The 19,264-nt window shown below is 43.2% G+C and overlaps 1 protein-coding gene across 10 annotated transcripts in view; it reads left to right on the plus strand.

Moving 5' to 3' along the window:
* Positions 1-19,264, plus strand: part of FOXP1 (forkhead box P1) — a 166,189-nt gene that overhangs the window by 109,185 nt on the left and 37,740 nt on the right. For all 10 annotated transcript variants that reach the window (XM_074152037.1, XM_074152034.1, XM_074152032.1 and 7 more), the window contains one exon: positions 13,887-13,991. In XM_074152037.1, coding sequence (XP_074008138.1) covers positions 13,887-13,991 — 105 coding nt within the window. The remainder of the gene's footprint in view (positions 1-13,886; positions 13,992-19,264) is intronic.

The following is a 19,264-nucleotide window of genomic DNA, read 5'->3' on the forward strand; positions in this document are numbered from 1 at the left end:
GAGCAGGAGGCTACGGGCAGAAGAATGCCTACTGATGCACTTAAGGGTTTTGTTGCAGTCTCATCAGGCACCGTGGTGCCTGCCTGGATTTCATATGACACAGAAGCTCCTCTCGTTGAGATGTGTTGCACTGGCTTCCTTTCTGAAAAGGTATTTATCTCCAGGCAGGGAGTTCGGGGTAGTGAGGGAGCAGTGAGAAACGAGTATATCTGCTCCGCCGTCAGATGTATATTTGAAAGCCCACAGAAGGCGAAACTTCAGTGTACTTACAATAGAGCGAGCGCAGACATGAGCAGGGTTTTGGTCATTTTTTGATTGCAAAGGTTTAGACTAGAAATAATTCGAGATCTGGTGGGAGCATGACTTGGCCAGAGTTGGAGACAAATCTCTGCGTGTTCTTGTACCCAGCTGGTTCAGCGTGACTGAGCTTGGGAACGCAGGGGCACTTGTGGTGGTGGTCCCGAGCCTGAGTGCAGGTCAGACGGGGCTGTTGAAGGGGCTCACGAGGGAGACATCAACCTTCCTCCTCCTGTCACACAAATCCACAACTTGGGCCAGCCCACAACTTGTGTCGCGGCTTCCCCTCTCCCTCCTGCACCTTCCATGCAACTGGCCGTTAGCTTTGGTCTGATACAACCAAGAGCTATTTATTTAGATTTAAACAACAATAAAAAGCACATAGTAAAAGCTGTAAGTGTCCTAACAGTTAGGCAGAGCCACATCATAACGACTGCCCAGTAGCAATAAATAATCATATACAGGTAACATTAACTTTTAGGGTGTGCTGTAAAGCTGCTTTCCCCCCCCTTCCTCTTGGGCTTTTGAGAAGGAGTGGGCTGTGGGAGGCAAGTTGCTTATGTGGGAGTTACTATCATCGCTGTCATCTCTGGCACATGTCACCAGGATGGTTCAGGCTGTGTTTTACGGAGTTCCTGGTCCCACAGGAGAGGTTGGGAGGCTGCTCGAGACCCGGGAGACAGGAGGCACTTGGCTGACCGCAGCGGCAGCAGAGGTTCCTGCCTAAAAGCCATCGGGTGAGCAGCAGCATCTTGGGTAAAAACACATTTTGGTTATAAACAAGGGGTTTAAAATAGCAGGAGAAATAGTCATTGGCTGCTTGGCGTGCCCACGCGTCGCCGTGCTGCCAGCCCAGGCTCACGGTTGCGCACAGCGGAGCTTTAGTCCCGCACGGGATGCGGAGACGCAGCTCTGGTGGCACCGGTGACACTGGTCATGCTGCGGCTGTGTGGGGCTGCCACGCTCAGAGCTGAGGGACAGCAAAAGTTCTCCTTTATGGCCAAAAAAAATCAAAAGGCAGGCAGGCGGCTGGAGTCGCCCCGGGATGTTTGAAAAGCAACAATACATTCAAAAGCAGGAGGCATCCTCCGTTCCTGGGCAGGGACCCGGGAGCATCGTGGTGCTGCTCTTGGTTTCTGCTTGCACCATGTGTATGGCTTTCCCAGGAACGAAACAATTCTAGCTATAAATAATGGGTTAATGCTTTCATTCATTTGGGCTTTAAATGTATATTACATCTATGCTTTTGTCCCACATTTTGCCCAGTTTCTGTAAGTAGCAGCAGCAGCAGCTCTGGGGTTTGGTGCACAGCAATCTGTTAAGGAGATAAATAATCTGCTTTGGCATGACACTCCTACTCTCCTCTTTAATTTGTCTTACACAAGGAAAATTATAATTAAATCATTCAGGGTAAACCCTTGAGTGTAGAGAAGGAAAAAACACACTTTGGTAAAGATTGCCAATAGAGACCAACTTCCCTGTTGTGCCGTGCAGAGACATTTATCAATATTCAGCACTATTAAAGAGAGAACATTTCGTGTGATTTGTGAGGCGGATGCCAAAGCTCAAATCAAGGCTTGTTAAGATCCTTTCCCCATGCAATCATGGGCATTCAGCATCATTAGAATTCAGCACTGACTGTGTGTTTCATGCTTTGATTTTACTCAGACAATTTAATAATGTTTATTGTGCTGATTATATATATAAATTCACTCAATGCAATAAACATACCTCAGTCATCAGTACCCTAAGGGAAATATTTAGTTATAGATACTTGTATTCACTCAGGATAAGCGAAAGTGAGACCATCAACCAGCATGCAAACCTCTCATCATCTTATCAGCGTTTGGGCTTCTTCAGGAACAAGCATTTTCTCTACACAAGTAAATAAATAAATAACGGGAGCCAGTTAAGTACGTCTGCTGTGCTTAGAAATGTCAAGGGCAGTACCCGCTTTCCATCTCGTTCCACCCCATCTTATTTGGGGGAAGCTTGATCATTTTCTTAGAGAAAAACCAGCAAAACAGAGCGAGTGGATTCCCGGTCGCTTTAGGTGACTACTAACTTCATACGTTGATGAGCAGCAGGCATCCCATGCTTGGGAATATTCCTGATGAGGGTCAGGTTTGGAAAAGCAGAACGGTGCAGAATTCCTCAGTGCTTTGTGGTGAGCGGAGGTTGCTCCGGCTTGGGCTTGAACCGGGAGGTCTGGGGGTGCTGTGGGGTTCTGGGGGTGCCCGTGTGCTGGTCCCGTCCCCTGGCACCGTTCCGCATTGACAGGATGATGGAGACTGTCATTAACAAGGGATTTAACGAAGGTGCAGACCTGGTAGTTTAGGAAGCGTGTCTTTTTGCAAGGGATAAGGTTAAGAGTTGGAGGTAAAGGCTGCAAGTCCAAGAGACCTTTCTCCATCTGCCATCAACTTCACGTTTGTCCCTTATTGTCTTCATACCCCTTCCAACTATGCTCGAGTCTTGTCGTTCCACATAAGCAAGCAGCCATCTCATAGAAAAAATAGATGGGATAAACAAGGGGATTTTTAAATGACTTTTTCTTGCCAGCATCACGGGAGGAAGGAGCCTGGAGAAGGCTGTGAAGGGAAGTGAGAGGAACACCGTGGCAGACCGTTGATCTGCTGGTTAGGCTTACCGCGTTGTGTTCCACTGTTGTTATCATCCACGCCAGCTGATCCTCCATCAGAATCCCAAGGCCCTTAGATGAAGGCATTAGGATTCAGCACAATTAAGAATTACAGATTTCGGTCCATTATTAATGCTCGGGATGAAACAGTTCAGCCTGCAGTCCATATGCTCCCGGGGCCTGATCCTCCCTTGGCCTGTCTCTCCGCGCAGTCCCTGGCATTCGTTCTGCACTGGTGCCAGCATCAAATCTGCTCATCCCCGTCGGCGCCTCTCAGTTGCTCTGTGCCGTTGATTTTAGCTCGTTGTGCTTCACCGTCAGTAGAGTTATGTGCAGGTAGAACCCAAAGCATCTCCGTACCTGGTCCCTGGGCGCTCGCTCCCCCACCAAAGAGTTCGCCACGAGTCCCTGTGTGCTCTCCCCGTCTGAGTCACTTCTCTCTGCAATCAGCTTTGAAAAATACCAGCCGTGACTCAGACCTGGAGTTGCTGGTCTCCAGTTTTAAGTCTTATCAGGCACTTTTTATTGTTTCTGCTTTTCAGGTTCGGGTGTGTAGCATCCTTTGCGTTGCCTGCACCTCCCGTCTGCCGCGGCACTCGGGTTTTTGAGAAACCTTTTCCTGAGTCACTTGTGCACCATCGCTTGCTCCTCACCCTGCCCAGGAGCTCTCTCATCAAATGATGCTTTTCCAAGAATTGTTTCCCTAAACCCTGGAAAATTGTTTCTAGTTTATTTTATTTGTTTTTCCCTCCAAAAGGTGCCAGGTTAACCGGGCTGGGATGACTTGGTGTGGCCCTTTGGTGGGTGAGGGTGCTGGGTTTGACACCTCGCCGGCCTCGGGGAGCTCCTGCACGCCAACGCTTCGCTGCTTTCTGGTCCCGTGTAATAACCATCAGTTGTACAACTCCAAACACTAAGCTGATGTATCAAAAAGCACTTAAAATAGATTGGGTGAGCCTTGGCAGACGCCTAACAGAACTTTTCCAAATTTTAGCATATGTATTGTTTTATTCCTCCATCTGGCCAACAGATCATTGTTTGATATCTGAGTGCTTTGCATATCTCCTCCCTTTTCTTGCAACTGAGATACTTACACGTGCATTTAATACAGCTTAATGCTATTTTTACATACCAGAGAAATAGCTGATGGCTTTCTGTTAATTGCGTGCACTTTGCAGTTAAACTTTTACTAAAACATTCCTGTCCAAATACTTAAAAGTCCAATGAAAATTTGTCCTCCTCTTTTATTAGAGGTGTTTATGTAGTAGTCTTAAAAAGGGACCTGTTTTTCTTTTACGGCACCGTGGATTCCTGTTTCTTTTTCTTTCCTCCCGTGTGCACGTTGTCCTTCCTCAGCCTTTGCTCGGGAGATCTGACTGTCCTAAAGAGCCGAGCAGGGAGCTAATGAAGAGCAGTGGTATGTTGGTTTTTTTTTTTTTTTAATCGTAGGTATCGCAGCCCGAGTGAAGAGTGGAACAGAAACACCCTTGAAAATGCCATAAAAGTAGAGGGAGAAGTTAGGTGATTTTTGTGTGACTGTTTTCTCTGCTGCTCAATAAAAATCGAGCAGTTAGTATGACAGCTGTTATATCGTGTTATATCGTACGGCTAAGATATTGAGTAGCATTTAAAGTAAAACTCCACCATTAAGCTGTATAAACTTTATCCGTTTCACTATGGTTTAATGGAAAAAAAACGAGTTTCTCAATAAAATGACATCATTTTTCCCAGGTTGTAATGTTCGCTTTACAACTGTTTTTCTTTAATTCAATTTATTTTACTTTTCTTTTTCTTGGCATCCTTTTTTTTTTTTTTTTCTTGCAGTTTGGAGGGGGGGGAAACCTCCTTTCATAGAGCAGCTAGGTATTGCCCAAACCTCTTTTTTTTTTTTTTTTTTTTTTTTTTCTCTCCCTTCTCCCCCCTCCCTCGACATCTTGTGCTAATCTGGAGCTCTATTTTTGTCCCTCAGACAGGGTTATACTTTCAAAGTAGCGAGATGCGCATCGAAATTTGGTAATGGGGGTTTGTGGCTCTACCTGCTGCGCATCGAGGGGTGGGAGAAGGAGTCTGAGGAAAATGTATATGGCATCGCTTTCTGCCGGGGCGACGTCTGTGTGATGCCGCGGGGTGTTTTTCCATATAGCTGGTGTTTTTTTTAAGGTGGGAGGGCTGTAGTTTCTCCTGGGTGATCAGGAAAGACGTCCGTATATTATAAAGTGTATTCTTCTCGTTAAAACGATGGTATAAGCCCAGGCAGGGAAACTGCTAATATGTGTCGCAGCTTGTCATTTTGGGCTGCGTGAATATAGAAGATAACTGTTCCTTTGGGAAATGGTCTCGGGAACTGAGCAACAGATCCGCCGGCCAGCGAATTCTTTTTAACTGTAATTTTCCTTTTTGTGTGTACTCAAAAATAACATCGTGATGGGCCCTTAAATACCATTTCATACGCAGAGCACAATTTTCCCCAGCACAGGTGGTGCTAATATAGGACAGTCCCCCAGGCACTTGTCGCCAGGAGTTGTACAGCTTGTTCGGTGTCTGCATCCATATGGCAATCTGTCCCATTCATAGAAAGACATTGTAGCTGTGCCTGTGGGTGCTGTGGTCAATGTAGTGTAAAAAGTAGATTTTTAACTCTCGGCAACCTATGTTCTGCTGTTTGTTTTATTGTAGAATCCAATTTATAATGTGGGGGAAGGAGGGAAGAAAAAAAAAAAAAAAAATCAGCTCTGAGCAAATTCCAGAACAATCTCTGAGGCTTGAGTTTGTGTTTATTCTTGGAGCGCATGGTTAATCAGCAGGTGCACCAGCCCCGCTCTAATGAACAGTTTACAGGAAGTCTTGCTCGGAAGAAACATTTTCCTCGTTGTTTATACTGTGAATTAACTCAGAAGTTGCAAAGCTGTAAACGATGTTAGCTGGCCTTGTGTGTCACACAAATCTGCTTTTTACTTATTTTTTTTTCCCCCTTTTTTTTTTTTTTTTTTTTTTTTTTTTGGGATGTTGCCTGTTTTTTTTCTTGATTGTGCTGTACCTGGGAAGGATGCTGAGCCCCTCCGTACCGGGCATCGCGATGCTGCCCAGCCCAGGGGCTGGTGGGTGCCCCCGGAAAGGGACAAATCACAGCAAAATCTCCCTGAAAAAGGGGGGGCTGCAGCGTTAGCTTTGCACAGCGGTTCAAACCTAAACAAGTGAACGTGATTTATGGCTGCGCTGGTATATAGCATTCCAATGCCAAATGTTGTTCTGTTTTAGTGTGACTATTTGTTATGCCTTTCAGTAAACATAAACAAATAGACCGCCTAGCACCTGCAGCAGCATATGATATTTACACTACCTGTGTGATTCAGCACGCTTCCCTGGGGAAGCAGGCTTGTGTCCTCTCGATTTTTAGTGCTTTTTTTAACTAGCATTCTTCGGAGGGAAAGCACGCGGCAGGGAGAATTCAGTGCTTTTAACTGTGTTTCTCCCTTGGAGTCATCATTTATCTTAATTATTTACTTTTTTTTTTTTTTTATAAACATTTTGCCAAGGGGCGCTGCCCTGGCTGCCGGCGGGGTGTGCGGTGGGTGCGGGCTCACCCAGCGAGCTGCCAGGCTGGATGCGATGTGACAGTCACCTTCTGCGCGGGTTTTGTTGTGCCTGTGGGACGGGGGTGAAAAATACTGACGTGAATAATCCGTGTTAATCATATTTGTTGAAGTATCGCCGGTTTATGTAAGGGTGAAAGACTTGCCTCCGCTCTAAGTGTAACAGAATATAATTTGTTAAACAAGAATAGATTTTTGTTTCTCAGTGTTTTCTTTTACTATAAATTTAAATGTAACAACAGAATATAAATTACAGTAAAATAAGGTTGGCAAACAGGATCTTTTTACAAAGTATGTATGTACATTTGTAATTTTACACCTCGGTCTTGGTGAAGTCCAAGGTCTAATCCTGTGTTTTTAAATATGCGCGTGTTCTTAAAAGCGTTGCTGAATCGGGGCCAAAGCCCTGCCACTGCCACCTCCCTCTGCCACACGAATTGGGTGTGGAAGAGGGATGGGATTGCTGTGCCGAAAGTCAGTTTAAAAACAAAATAATAAAAAAGCACAGGAAAAAAAAACCAAACCCAAAACCCAAGAAAGTGGTGGGATCACATTTTTTTTCCTAATTAAACTAAGATACTGAATCAATCCGTTTTCATCTGAATAAATTAGGAGGCTGTTCGGAGAGGAATAAAATGAGATTTAGCGGGGATAAGTAGAAAGTAGCCCAGCTAGGAAATAAAAATTCCAAACTGCCGGTTTGACGTGACGCGTCAGCTGCTCAGCATAGCTTGTGTGGGAAATGGCCGAGGCATAACCGGGGTTGAGAAATTAAGGTGGGACACTCTGTGCCGTGTCTTAGTTAAAAAGGTAAATGCCGTCACGGGAGGCATAAACATGCGTGTTGCATCCGAGTCCTCTTTTTTTTTTTTTCCCCCCCTCCTGTTCTACTTTATGCAGAACCAGTTAAACCACATTGAGAGTGTGATGTACAATTGGCCAGTCTCTTGCAGAAAGGATAAAGAGGAGCTGGTGCAAATATAGAGGAGAGCAGCTAGGGATGATAAAGGAGTTGGAGGGAATAGGCTATGAAGACAGATTAAAGGGAATTAAAGATCTACACCCTGGAAAAATAGAGGCTCTAGGAGGATGTGATTATGGTATGTAAGTACATGAAGTGATGCTACAAAGAAGAAGAGGGAAAAAATTGTTCTCATTAGCTAGCAGTGCTGGAATTTAAAATCCAGCGTTTCAAATCGTGCGCGTCTGGGTATATTTGATGTACTTTTCACTACAGCACCTCGGCACAAGGTTGAAATAAAATAAAAAAAAAAAAAAGAGTTTTTAAATAGTAGAGAAACTCATTAATTCAAGTGCAGGAATGGAACTTCCACCTGAGATAAGTGATGGGTTCAATACTGGGTTGTGTGTTTTTTTTTTTTTGCAATGGGCATTTCTTTTAAATGGTCTAGAAATGTGTTCAATTCCTCTAAGGAAGGGATGTAGGGCAGTGGGTGTCCGGGTCCTGTGGCAGTTCTGCCCAGGGCTGGAAGAGGGGATGCCGCTGGGAAGAGGTACGTCATACTCGTAGAGCGCTGGGGGGTCATAATGTTGATTAACAATCCAAACCCATCAGTGCATACGTCAAAACCAGAAGATGATGTGTATAATTAACCAGTCTGGTTATACTCTTTGCAGTAGGGATGGGGGTAGAGGAGAAGGGGAATGTTAGCCAGATATCTTCTTAGTTTTCTTGCGAATGCTCCAGCGCTGTCCTTGTAACAGGTATTGGGAGAATAGTAGTGCCACAAGATGCCTAAGGATGGGGGACAGAGATTTGGGGTGTGTTGCTGGCCTTGGATTGCAACAGCAATGCTACAGCTCTGTATTTTTTTTTCTATGTGAGTATACAAGTTAGCGCACACCGATTAGAAGACGGGATTTCAGCCTGTAGGCTGCAGTTTTAACCTGATTTGTCTTAAATTGGTGTAGTCATTTAAAATGTAATATACCTCTCCTGCTACTTCCAATAGGGCTTGATGTAAAACATGAGCTTGTTCTAGTCCTAGGTCTGGACGTGGACTAAAGTAATGAGGAAGGGGAGAAATGCAGCTTTAAAAAGCATCCAGGAATTTGCCAACCAGCTCTAGAAAGAGCAGCCACTGGCCACGTGCATCAAATGCCACCTCTCCCCAAGGCCCGCGACCCTCTGCTAAGCTTTGTCCAGCAGTGAGAGGCATTTACTCTGCTCAGACGATTCTCTGTTCAGCTCACATACCTGCTCTCTGGGCAGTTACTGAGGCTTAAATGGAAGAATGAGTATCTAGTAGTCCATTTAAATATATGACTTAATGCTTTCCTTGATTTTTTAAAATTTTTTATTTTTTTTTTTTAATTACCGGGGGTTTAAAATTCACAGTTTAGAGAGGAAATGGGGTGCTAAGCCACCTTAGTAAGAATTCAGAGGGATTTGCAGCAGTGCAACTTCACTGCAAATCACATCCGTTCAAATGATCTTGTCATGAAGACAGGAACTCGCATTCGAGTATGGTTGGTACAAGGATTTAATCGCTACTGCTTCCGTTTTGATTTTAAATCAAATACAGCGGGTGTTTCTGACTCAGAGAATTGTGACATTTTCACCAACTGTATTCTGTCAGCGCCTTTTGATGAACTTTAGAGCTCACTGGGCTCTAAAACAAACACGGGAGACTCGTCTTGGTTCCCAGTCGTGTCTCTCTTCCTCCTGTACAGGACCAAAATCGTGGCATTTTGCCTCGAGGACTGTGCCATCCACATCAGACCGAGGGTGTATGTGGTGCGAGCCTGAGCCCTGTGCTCCTGCCTGGACCGTAAACCGACATGGTTTCATGGCAGCTGGCAAAGATGAGGTCATTTCCCCTTGCCCCTGAGAAATAAAATGAATTTTTTTTAAAAAAAAAAAGGCAATTCTGTAATTTCTGTGGGTGCTCTGCTCAAACCCCTTGCAAGAGGAAAGCGGGAGATGTGGTATTGATTTTTTTCAGCGTGCAGGTGGCTCAGGCATGTTCTCCGCACCGTTAGAACGTGAGCAGATGCTTCATAACTGTAGTAGAAAAAAAAAAAATCAAGGATGCTTCCCTATCCCCATCACTGACTTCCCCTAGTATTTTGGCAAAGATCGTTGGCCCAAGCAGATGTGGGAGAGAGAGAGAGTGGAATATGCACAATGTCAGCATCTTGAATATTTAAAATATGGACCACTGTGTGGCAGAAGAACTGTTACTGAGGCTTCTGCTTAGCTGGTTTTTATATCCACCCGTGACTTTTTTTGCTGGTGTGTATGAGCGTGGTACCCAGTTCCGCACAGTACAGAAGGGTTGTATTAAACTATACAGCACGGGTGGCTTTATTGCTAGTGCTTTAGCCACTAATTTCCCCAATTCCCAGTGTGTTCCCGTCTGTCTTTGGGATATACTGTCATTTTTACTCTGGGGTGGGGGGGGGCTTAGCTGTCTGTGGTTTCTCTGTCTCCCATGCTTTTGTGTCCCAGAGCATGGTTCTTCAGTGACGCTGCAGCACAGCTGATGTGTTCCAAAAGTTCCGTGGCTGAAGTGGTCTGGGCGCGTGGGGCTGCGCAAGGATCACCTTTGGCAGCCGTCCCTGTCGGAGAAGGTGGTGAATTTGCTTCCGGACCCTCTGGAGATCCTTGGGGGGGGTTACAAAGCAACATAGGTTGAAGGCGGCAGAGGTAAAAAAACACCTCTGCTCTATCCATCAGGCCCAGAGGAGCTGTGGAAGTACTTCTCCTTTCCCCTCCTTACTGGAACCCGGGCTGGAGACAGCAGAAAATAAGTGGACATTTCTGTGGTTTTCAGCTTCCCACATGGATTTCGTTGCTCTGTCGTATGTCACGAATAAGTTGACTTACGCAAGACGTTTTACTTGCCAGAGGGTTATTTGCTGCACTTCGATGTAATGACGCTGCACTATTGCATTATTTGGAAATAATTCTATTGTGTTAAGTATTTTGCATGCAAATACCTTACCAGGAGAAAAAAACCCGCATAATCTTGATTTTTACATCATCTATTCTTTTGCTTCTTTGAAAATCATGTCTTGTTATAAAATCGCTTCCACTAACTAGTGTTGCATCACCAGTACCCAACCACGAATATGCGTTCCTGGGAAGGAGGGGGTGACAGAAACAAACACCTACTCTAATGTGTCATTAGAAATCAAACAGACCTAAAACTTGCTTCTGCTTGCCAATGCTCAGATCTTCTAAAAGTCTGTCTCCGGCAGCGAGACCGAGGATGCCTCCAGATTACAGAAACTGTGCTTGCACGCAGACAAAAATAGGATTGAACAATTTAAGATTATAGGTTTGCGTTGTGCCCACAAAGCTGTTTGTTTATGTATTGGATTAAAATCTTCATTTTCCACCTCTATTTGCTCAAACAAAGTGAGTACTTAGATCAGTTAAACAGAGTTCCCCATTCATTTCCACTGGCTGTCGCCTTTGTGCGTTACATCCGCTTCTCCATAAACCCGCTCTTTGTTTTGTTTTGAGGTGCTTCTTAAGGCTCTATCAGGGAACAAGTGGCAATCTATAATATCTTCAAAAGTGGGATGGATAAAATGGCAGTAATCTGATACTGACACATGAAGGTCACCCAAAGGCACCGCTGAAACCCCCTGAGCGGGACGGGAGAAGCTGCCTAGGGAGGGTGCCAGTATTTGCCTTTCAATACTGTGAGTTTTTGGGGGTTTTTTTTCATTTTGAAGTGTCTGTTTTTGGTAAGTTGTGAAGTAGTTTCTCTGCTTTGTTGGATGGCAGTGGAAGCTGTACGTAGGTGTTAAGTATGTTACGCTTAGTGTCGCGTTAGCGAAGTGACCTTTTAAGTTCCCGTTTACCGTCAACACCAATCTCTCTGGTGCTTGACGGCACTAGACTTTGACATCCCCAGCATCGTTTACAGTTTGAGACTCTCTTGGTCATCCCCTCATTTTCTTTGGACACAATACCAGGGTATCATGTCCTGCATAGTTTGTCTTGTCTTGTGCAAGTTCCCTGGAAAGAAAAGAGATTTGCACTTGGATTTAAAAAATAAATACAAATCTCGGTAGGGCTCTTTCCGTTGACTTGGCCGTGGCCTTTAGGCTCTCACAGAGAAACTTTAAAAAACCCTGCTGGGGGTTTAAGCCATGTGACTCCTGTTGATATTATAATGAGATTTACAGTGCTTAAAACCCACAGGGGACTGACTCCTTACTTGGCGTCACACAGCGTTTCTGCAGTCATCCTGGTCTACGTGTAACGCGCGCTGGGTAAATTAATACATTGAGATTTTGGCGGGGAGGGGGGAGGGTTCTGTCAAACACGCTGAAATCGTAACTCTCGTGCATAGTCTTCATGGATTTTAATGGAGTGTTAACATGAAAGCCTACTTTCTCACGCTTTGCTGTATTCAGGTATGGAAGCAGATGATAAACCCCGTTCTTTTCTGAATTATTCTCTTCTGATGCGTATGAAGGGCCAGATGCGTGTCTGGCTTGGGGGGACGGTGTTCCTTCAGCCAGCTCCCTCTTTCTCAGCTGAGGAAATGTGTGGTGTAGCATTTTTCTAATTTCCTTGCAAGAAGCGCATCGATCCCTTTGTTCTTTTAAAAACTTGACCCATAGAACTTCTCCCCACTCACACATTTCAAAAAAAAATGGATTATGTTAAACCAGTGTAATATTCCCTTATAGAAAAAGCCTTTATAAGTCTCTTCACCTTCAGCGAGGCTGTTTAGGATATTACGTTGCACATATATATATTTATGCTTGAAGAACTAGTTGTAAACAGCCAAAAAATAAGATTTTAATGAAATAATAAATTAGATTAATGTACAACTCATAATACCTTTTCCAGTCAAATCCGTACCTTTTTTGAACTTTAAAAAAAAAATCATTTTTAAGAAAATCCGCTTTCAATTATCTTCAGATTTTCCTTGGTCAAGTCAAAAGTGGCAGAATCTCGGCAACTTCTTTACATTTGGGATAACATCTCAGGGGTTTGTTCTATGGTGATCTCGCCTATCCAGTGCATCAGAAATAATACAAGAACACAATTTTGTTATAGACCGTGGGCAGATAATATTACAGAACAAGAATAAACAGCATTTCCACATGTGTATAAAAGGAACATGGCAAAAAAGTAGGTGTTTATCCATAATGTTACCTGTAATCTGGGATAAAATAAGTCATAAAAGCCACACCTAGTTGCTGGTATGTGTTCATATCCTTTGTGTATGTTTGAAGTTCATAATACAGCACAGGCATACCCTACCAAAAAGATTTGCTATGAAAAATAGATATGTGTGTGAGCATAAAATAGAGATTTCAATATTATTTTGACATTTTATTTTTAAAGTCATCTAAGGTTATGGAAATTGTTGCAAAAATAATTCCTTTACTTAGGAAGTTTCCATGCAGAAGTTGAATAAAGAAGGTATTTTAGAATATGGTTCATCAGTTAGTGCAACAGATACATTTCCCTGAGCGCCACATGGCCCGGATCAAAGCGTCTCATGACTTGGATCAGTGCAGCCAAATCATTACGTATTGATTGGAATCCCGCTGAAGGATTAACCCCTTCGTGCTCATACGAGTGTTTTTTCTTTAACCCTGGTTTCAATAGTTAGGAAGCTCTGCGATGTTCCTGCCAAATCTGAGCAAGGTTAATAGCCCCCACTAACCCCTCGTACTGAGGAATCCTTTGATTACATGGTTCCTTTTTTTTTTTTTCTTTTTTATGATGAATTTTGCATTTGAAAATACATCTTGAATTTTCTTTACTGGGACATAAGGGGGCTAGACTTGTGCAAAGAAGCAGCCTGTAAGAGTTAAAAAAAAAAAAAAAACAGCAAAAAAACCCCCAAAAAACCACCCCCCAAAAAAACCCCACCAAAAAACCCCAACCCAGTAAATAAATAACACAGTGGGAAAGCCAAGGCTGCAGCCTCGGTGCTTTTCCTCTCTCTCTCTAGCAATGAGGAAAGCCTCGAGTCCGGTTGTATTGTGTTATAAGAATACACTGCTGTATGGAGATGACTTTTCTTCCTGATGAAGTTGAATTGTAAATATGCAATGTTCATAAATTTCTTAGCAAAATATCAAGCAGGATATTAAGCAGGTCTGTCAAATGATTTCTCCCCCGTCCAATGTTAATTTAAATTCTTTACAAAGCTTTTAATTAATGAATGAAATGTAGGAGGATAGCTAAGTAAGAATGACACGTTTCGCACTGCAAATGGTATTTAATTCTGTTTTGAAAAACCATGGGCAGAGTCAGGTGGGTACCGTGAGATGTTTCAGGATCTGTTGTTTGCTGCTCTTAAGAGTCTTTGTGAAGATTAATTTTTTCTCTCTTTTCTCTTTCTCTCCTCCAGTTTATCCCACGAGGAGCACTCACACAGCCATCCGCTCTACGGACATGGCGTATGCAAATGGCCGGGCTGCGAAGCCGTATGTGAAGACTTCCAGTCCTTTCTAAAGTAAGGATGGGTTTATTTGGCGCTCGCATTGCACAGTAAAGCATGCCCTGAAATTTTTGTGTGCTGTCACTCACCATGGGCCTGATGCAAAGCCCACTGAAGTCAACAGAGAGCTCCCTTTCACTTCAGTGGCTTTTGGATCAGGCTCAAGAACGTTTTAACAGGGGATAGTAAATTAGCCCCATGGGGAAAGTATGGTCTTGCTCAGTGTGTTACTATAAAATAGAGCGTTTGCAGTTCCGCAGCCTTTTTTTTTTATTATTATTTATTTAAATGTTTTTTAAGTTGCAGCATTGATAACGTAAACAATACAACCTTGGTTTAACCTTGATTTCACTTTAATTTAGAAATTTAGTCTTAAATTAACTCCGTAATTGAACAGAGAATTGCAGAACATCACGTGAAATTTAATTTATGTCAAATAAGTAACTAATGAACAAAGTCTACACTACTAAAAATAAACTATAATTATATTAATTGGGCCCCTGCAGTTTGCTGCAGACCTTTCCTTGCTGCCAAAGAACACAGTTTTACGCGTTGCATAAACAGTGCATTATGGACTAGTATGTGGTAATGGTGCATCCCGATGCGGGGAAGGACCGGCAGGGCCCTAATAACTCACACATGGCTGCTCCACAGCCACACCATCAGCCTCACCCCTCCAAGCTGCTGGAGCAAAGCAGTGTCCCCATCACAAAAGAGTCTTCTGTCTGGGGAGATCACCAGGTACACGTGTGCTTTGGGTGCATCCAGGTTCTTGGGCACTGATCTTCTCTCTAGTACCATGGCTGTTCGGTTGTAAGATCACAGAAGAGCAACCACCTAAGCAATGAGTAGGGTCTAAATGCACAAAGGGACAAATTCTGCCCCCATTTACAGTGGTGATCTCATGAAATTCGTCTACATAAATACATGAGGTTCTTCAATAAGTAGAATTAGTCCCAAAACACTCAGCTGTATGTGTTTTTTCTGGGGCAGTTCCCTGGATTTCTAGGTGAGGGAGGGAAGGGTGAGAGCAGGCAGAGGATGTTTGGTGGATGATCTTAGATGATACAGATAAGGTTTTGCTCTCAGAACAAGAGTGGGCCAGTTCTGCTGCCACTGGCAAAACCCTCCTGTACTCAAATAGGAGCCACGCTGGTCCTGGTATAAACATATGTTACAAGTAAGGATGGTACAGTAATGAGAAGGTTCTCATTACAAGAGGATTACAAAATAAGAAGGTGCTAGTCATAAATTTCCATGAAGGGTGTCCTCGTTTCTTTTAATTCATTCTGTTGTTCACTTAAGTGAAATAAATGCTAATCTCGCCATACTTGCCAGCTCATTCATATTCATATGCCATATTATAGCATTTAGACCTTTAAAACAATTCTAATTTTTATTGCTCTTAATACAAGGGAAGGGTGCTCTGGTAGCCTTAGATGTCGGAATAGTGTGTGTAGTCACATAAAGTCAGATTATGCCACCTTTCTTTCTTGTGCTGGTCCCCTCTTCCAGATTAGATCTGTTGGTTTCAGGAAGATTTCTTACAGAGCAGTAGGTTGGTTTTTATATGGTGTTTTGGAGATGTTTCAGTATGTAGACCAAGTCCACCAGTTCACCTGGAGGAGATACTTGGGGCAATCAGTAAGTAGGGATAAAACTAGCCCAGGCTGGACCTGAAGCAGCTTCATCTATTCCCAGCTCCAACAATTCTGGTTCTTTTAATCACTCATTTATCAACAGTCTTTTTTTTTTTTTTTTTTTTTTTTTTATCCCCACTGAAACCTTTCAACAGAAATATTTTGTGTGACTTTCTTAAGCCCATTGGCTTGTGTAAATTTTCTCATTATCCAAATTCTACAGTGTCCAGACAAAGTCTTATTGTTCGGAGTGATACTTAACCCAGAACGAATGGAGAAATGAATGTCTCCGAGCAGCGTATTGACGCTGTTAGGAAGTGAACATTGCTTCATGAAATGATACCGTAGCCTTCCACGTCTCCTGTGGAGCGTCCGTCCTCAAATTGTATTGCCATTTATCAGAATTCATTACTCAAGGAAAAGATAACAGGTAGATGCTTGAAGTTTCTTTCTGGTACTTGTATAATCCGTGAAGCTCTTTCGACAGTCCCCTCAAGAGAAAAGCTCTTGTTTACCAAGTGAAACACAGCCCGTGTATCAATTGAGCGTTGCTTAATTTCACTTACCTCGGTAAAAAGGCCTGTTAGAAAAAAAGCAAAGAGAAGTTACATGTGGAATGAAAGCCCTGTATGCCAATAAAATGATTCTGCAGTTAAGGGAGAAAAAAGGACTCGCAGGTCTAAAACATGGTTCATTTCTTTTCCTCCTGAGGAAGAAATATCATAACTGTTGGTAAATCAAAACCAGAGATTTGACACTCTTCTGTGATCGTTCTGTAGTGTTTGTTCCCAAGGTGAGGTACACCACAGGGCCCTTGATTTCAAAGATAAATACCGTACAAATAACGATCCTAGTTGTCTTTCACTCACAGCCAACAGGAGGATGCTTATCAGAACCAGCAGATACACGGGCTATTGTACACATTTATTTCCCTATTTCTTTTTGAAATAAGTTGCAGTTTTAGCATTGTTGGGTTTTTTTTTTTTTTTATTTCAGTCCATCCATTAGTTACCGTGTGATGCGGTATCAGTTAGAGCTACCTGATGGCAGCGGGGGCTGCTGCTCAGCCTAATGAAAGGGTAGTGCCCTGGCTGCTCCAGAAAACTCTCCCAGCCCAAACCCAAACCTATGTCCAGTGTCACCGCGCTGACCCGGTGGCCTCCTGCCGAGCTGCGGGACGGGAGGTGAGGGCTGGAGGCTCCACACGTGTCTCATGTCGTAACCAGGGCCCGTCTGGTGGGAGGCAACCAAAGGAGCAATTAGTGGCACAGAGCGACTTTCCTTCAGCATTGACTATCTCCTTGATTTCATTTGCATGTGTTAGAGACTGTTGCAGATAGAAATATATACATATATATATACACCTCTCATATGGCAAGTTGTTCAGGAAATCCCTGCCGGAGGGAGGGTGGTTTATTCAGCAAGGTGTGGAGGCATCCAAGGCAGAAAACCAAGGAGAAGATTGAGTATGGTTTTATCCCTTCCCCTCCCTCTTTTTTTTTTTTTTTAATTTATTATGATTTAGATGTGCTTAATCATGGCTGAACCATTTTAAAATCAAATATCTCCTTTAAAAGAGGGGGACAGACCTTGGGAGAGATCTTGAAATCCTCTATTGCAGTGATGCTAGTAATCTGCTTCATGTGCATTTAACTTTGATGAAACGAAGGGGAGTTTATGTGAAAGAAACTACTAAGTGCACTCTGTAATGTTTTCACAAGTGTTTTTATCATGGTAACATCTTGTTTACTTTAGTTGCCTGCCTAAAACTACTTGGAACATGTTAAGAAAACATTTCGAGAAAGCCTCTACAAAGAGGCTTTTGTTTAGCAGCAACTGTGAGACTGCTCGGCTCACAAAGGTGTTAACTTTCAACCCCTTAAGCACTTCCACATGAAATTCCAGCAACTATGTTTGTGGTTTTGGAAAAACAAAGTGTATATTAAAGAAACCAGGTATATGCTAATACATGTTGAAGTAGGCCGGAAATCATAAATTGTTTCAAAGGGCATTAATTGCTATCATTTGCATGTCAAAATGTTCTGCAGTGAAATCATCTGCAGTTAGCACAACAGAGACTTTTTAATCAAATAGGTAGCGAGGGCAGAGGAAAGGCTAGTCTGTAGATGTCTTTTTTTTAGATTTTTTTTTTTTTTTTTTTTTTTTTTTTTAAATTCCTGGCAGCCCCAATTAAAACTCCCCAGCTCCAAAGCATCGCTGGCGAGGATGCAGCCGCCCGGCGCGGGGATGCCCCGGCAGCCGGGACATCCATCCCGCTTCATGGGAAGGGGTCCCTCCCCGGCGCTCGGGGGATACAAGCGAACGTTTGATTTTTCCGAACCGGCCACGTATTTGGAATTACCGTTCAAACGTCGACGTTACCGTTTCTTTCACAACCAACCTCCGGATGAACCTCCCGGCCGTGGCCGGGGCGTTGGGGACCGGTGCGGGGCGGCCCAAATCCCACAGTGCCCTCTAGTGCTCCCGGGATGCCGGCTGGGACCCAGAGAGCATCCCTCTTCCCAAAGGAGCCCCGCTTCCCTCCTCTCCCCAGCCCAGGAAGCAGCGGAGCCAGCTCCAAATACCTCGCCTCATTTTTACCTGTATAAATATTTTTTTCCCTCTCGCGTTCGGCTTCTTCCAGAAAATCTCTCTCCCGCCTTCCTGCAACGCGAAAGATTTCTGCGTGTGGCGGATACGTAGCGAGGCACATTGTCTTGCGTTACTGCATTTTATATCTTAAGGTTAGCTTCTTAGTTTATGTTTCACGTTATAATTTCCGGTGTGTAATCAGCAAGCGTTACTTAAGAGACAAGGATCATCTTTGTTTCATACTTTTATTGACACTGTCTACCGTATTACTGCGGTGTCTAAATGGTAAAATTTATTATTAGCAATAGTGTCACAAAAGTCTGAGACAGCGATTTTCCTTTCAATAAAAGTAGTTAAAAACCTTTTAGAAAATCCATAATTTTGATTGCTGGTACTTCATAAATGTATAACTGGTACTTTTTAGCTGTCTCTTTAGGGAAAAATGAGTTTTATCACCTGCAGTACCTGGGTTAATGAAATTGTGTGTTGGAATTTAGCCAGAATGAAAGATGAGATCATTCGGTGGCACTAATATTGGCAACAGGTCTCATAAAAAGGTTCGACTCTTTTTAGAGAAGTATCATTAAGTTTTTTTTCTTTTTCCTTTTTTTTTAATTTTTTTTATTTTTGAGGATGGGGGCGAGATTCGAGTTATTTGTCATTTTTGAAGTTTCTGTGGTTCTAAGATTTTCATCTGCTGTAATATCCAAAACCCAGTGACCTAAAAGCCTCCGCCAAGGCCAAGAGAAACACAACAGTGTCCATCAGTGCCTAGTAAAGGAATTTACTTGCTTCAGATTTCAGCTCCAGTTCCTGTTTCAGCCCTTTAAAAATCACGACTCTCAGCTCAAATTTGAAATAATGCTGCTTCTTTCTCATGGTCCTCTGTGTTTGATTGTTTGTGGATATTAGCTGTCCAGGAAATCCCATACTTAGAGATATAAATCCAAAATGATCTTGTTTTTCCGCAGCCAGCCCAGGATGTATTAGACAGTTATGATGATTTGTTAATTTTTGCGACCTGTATTTATTTTATGTGTGCCGTAGGCTTTTAAA

This window comes from Numenius arquata, chromosome 8 (assembly GCF_964106895.1).
Source record: "Numenius arquata chromosome 8, bNumArq3.hap1.1, whole genome shotgun sequence".
Lineage (NCBI taxonomy): Eukaryota > Metazoa > Chordata > Aves > Charadriiformes > Scolopacidae > Numenius > Numenius arquata.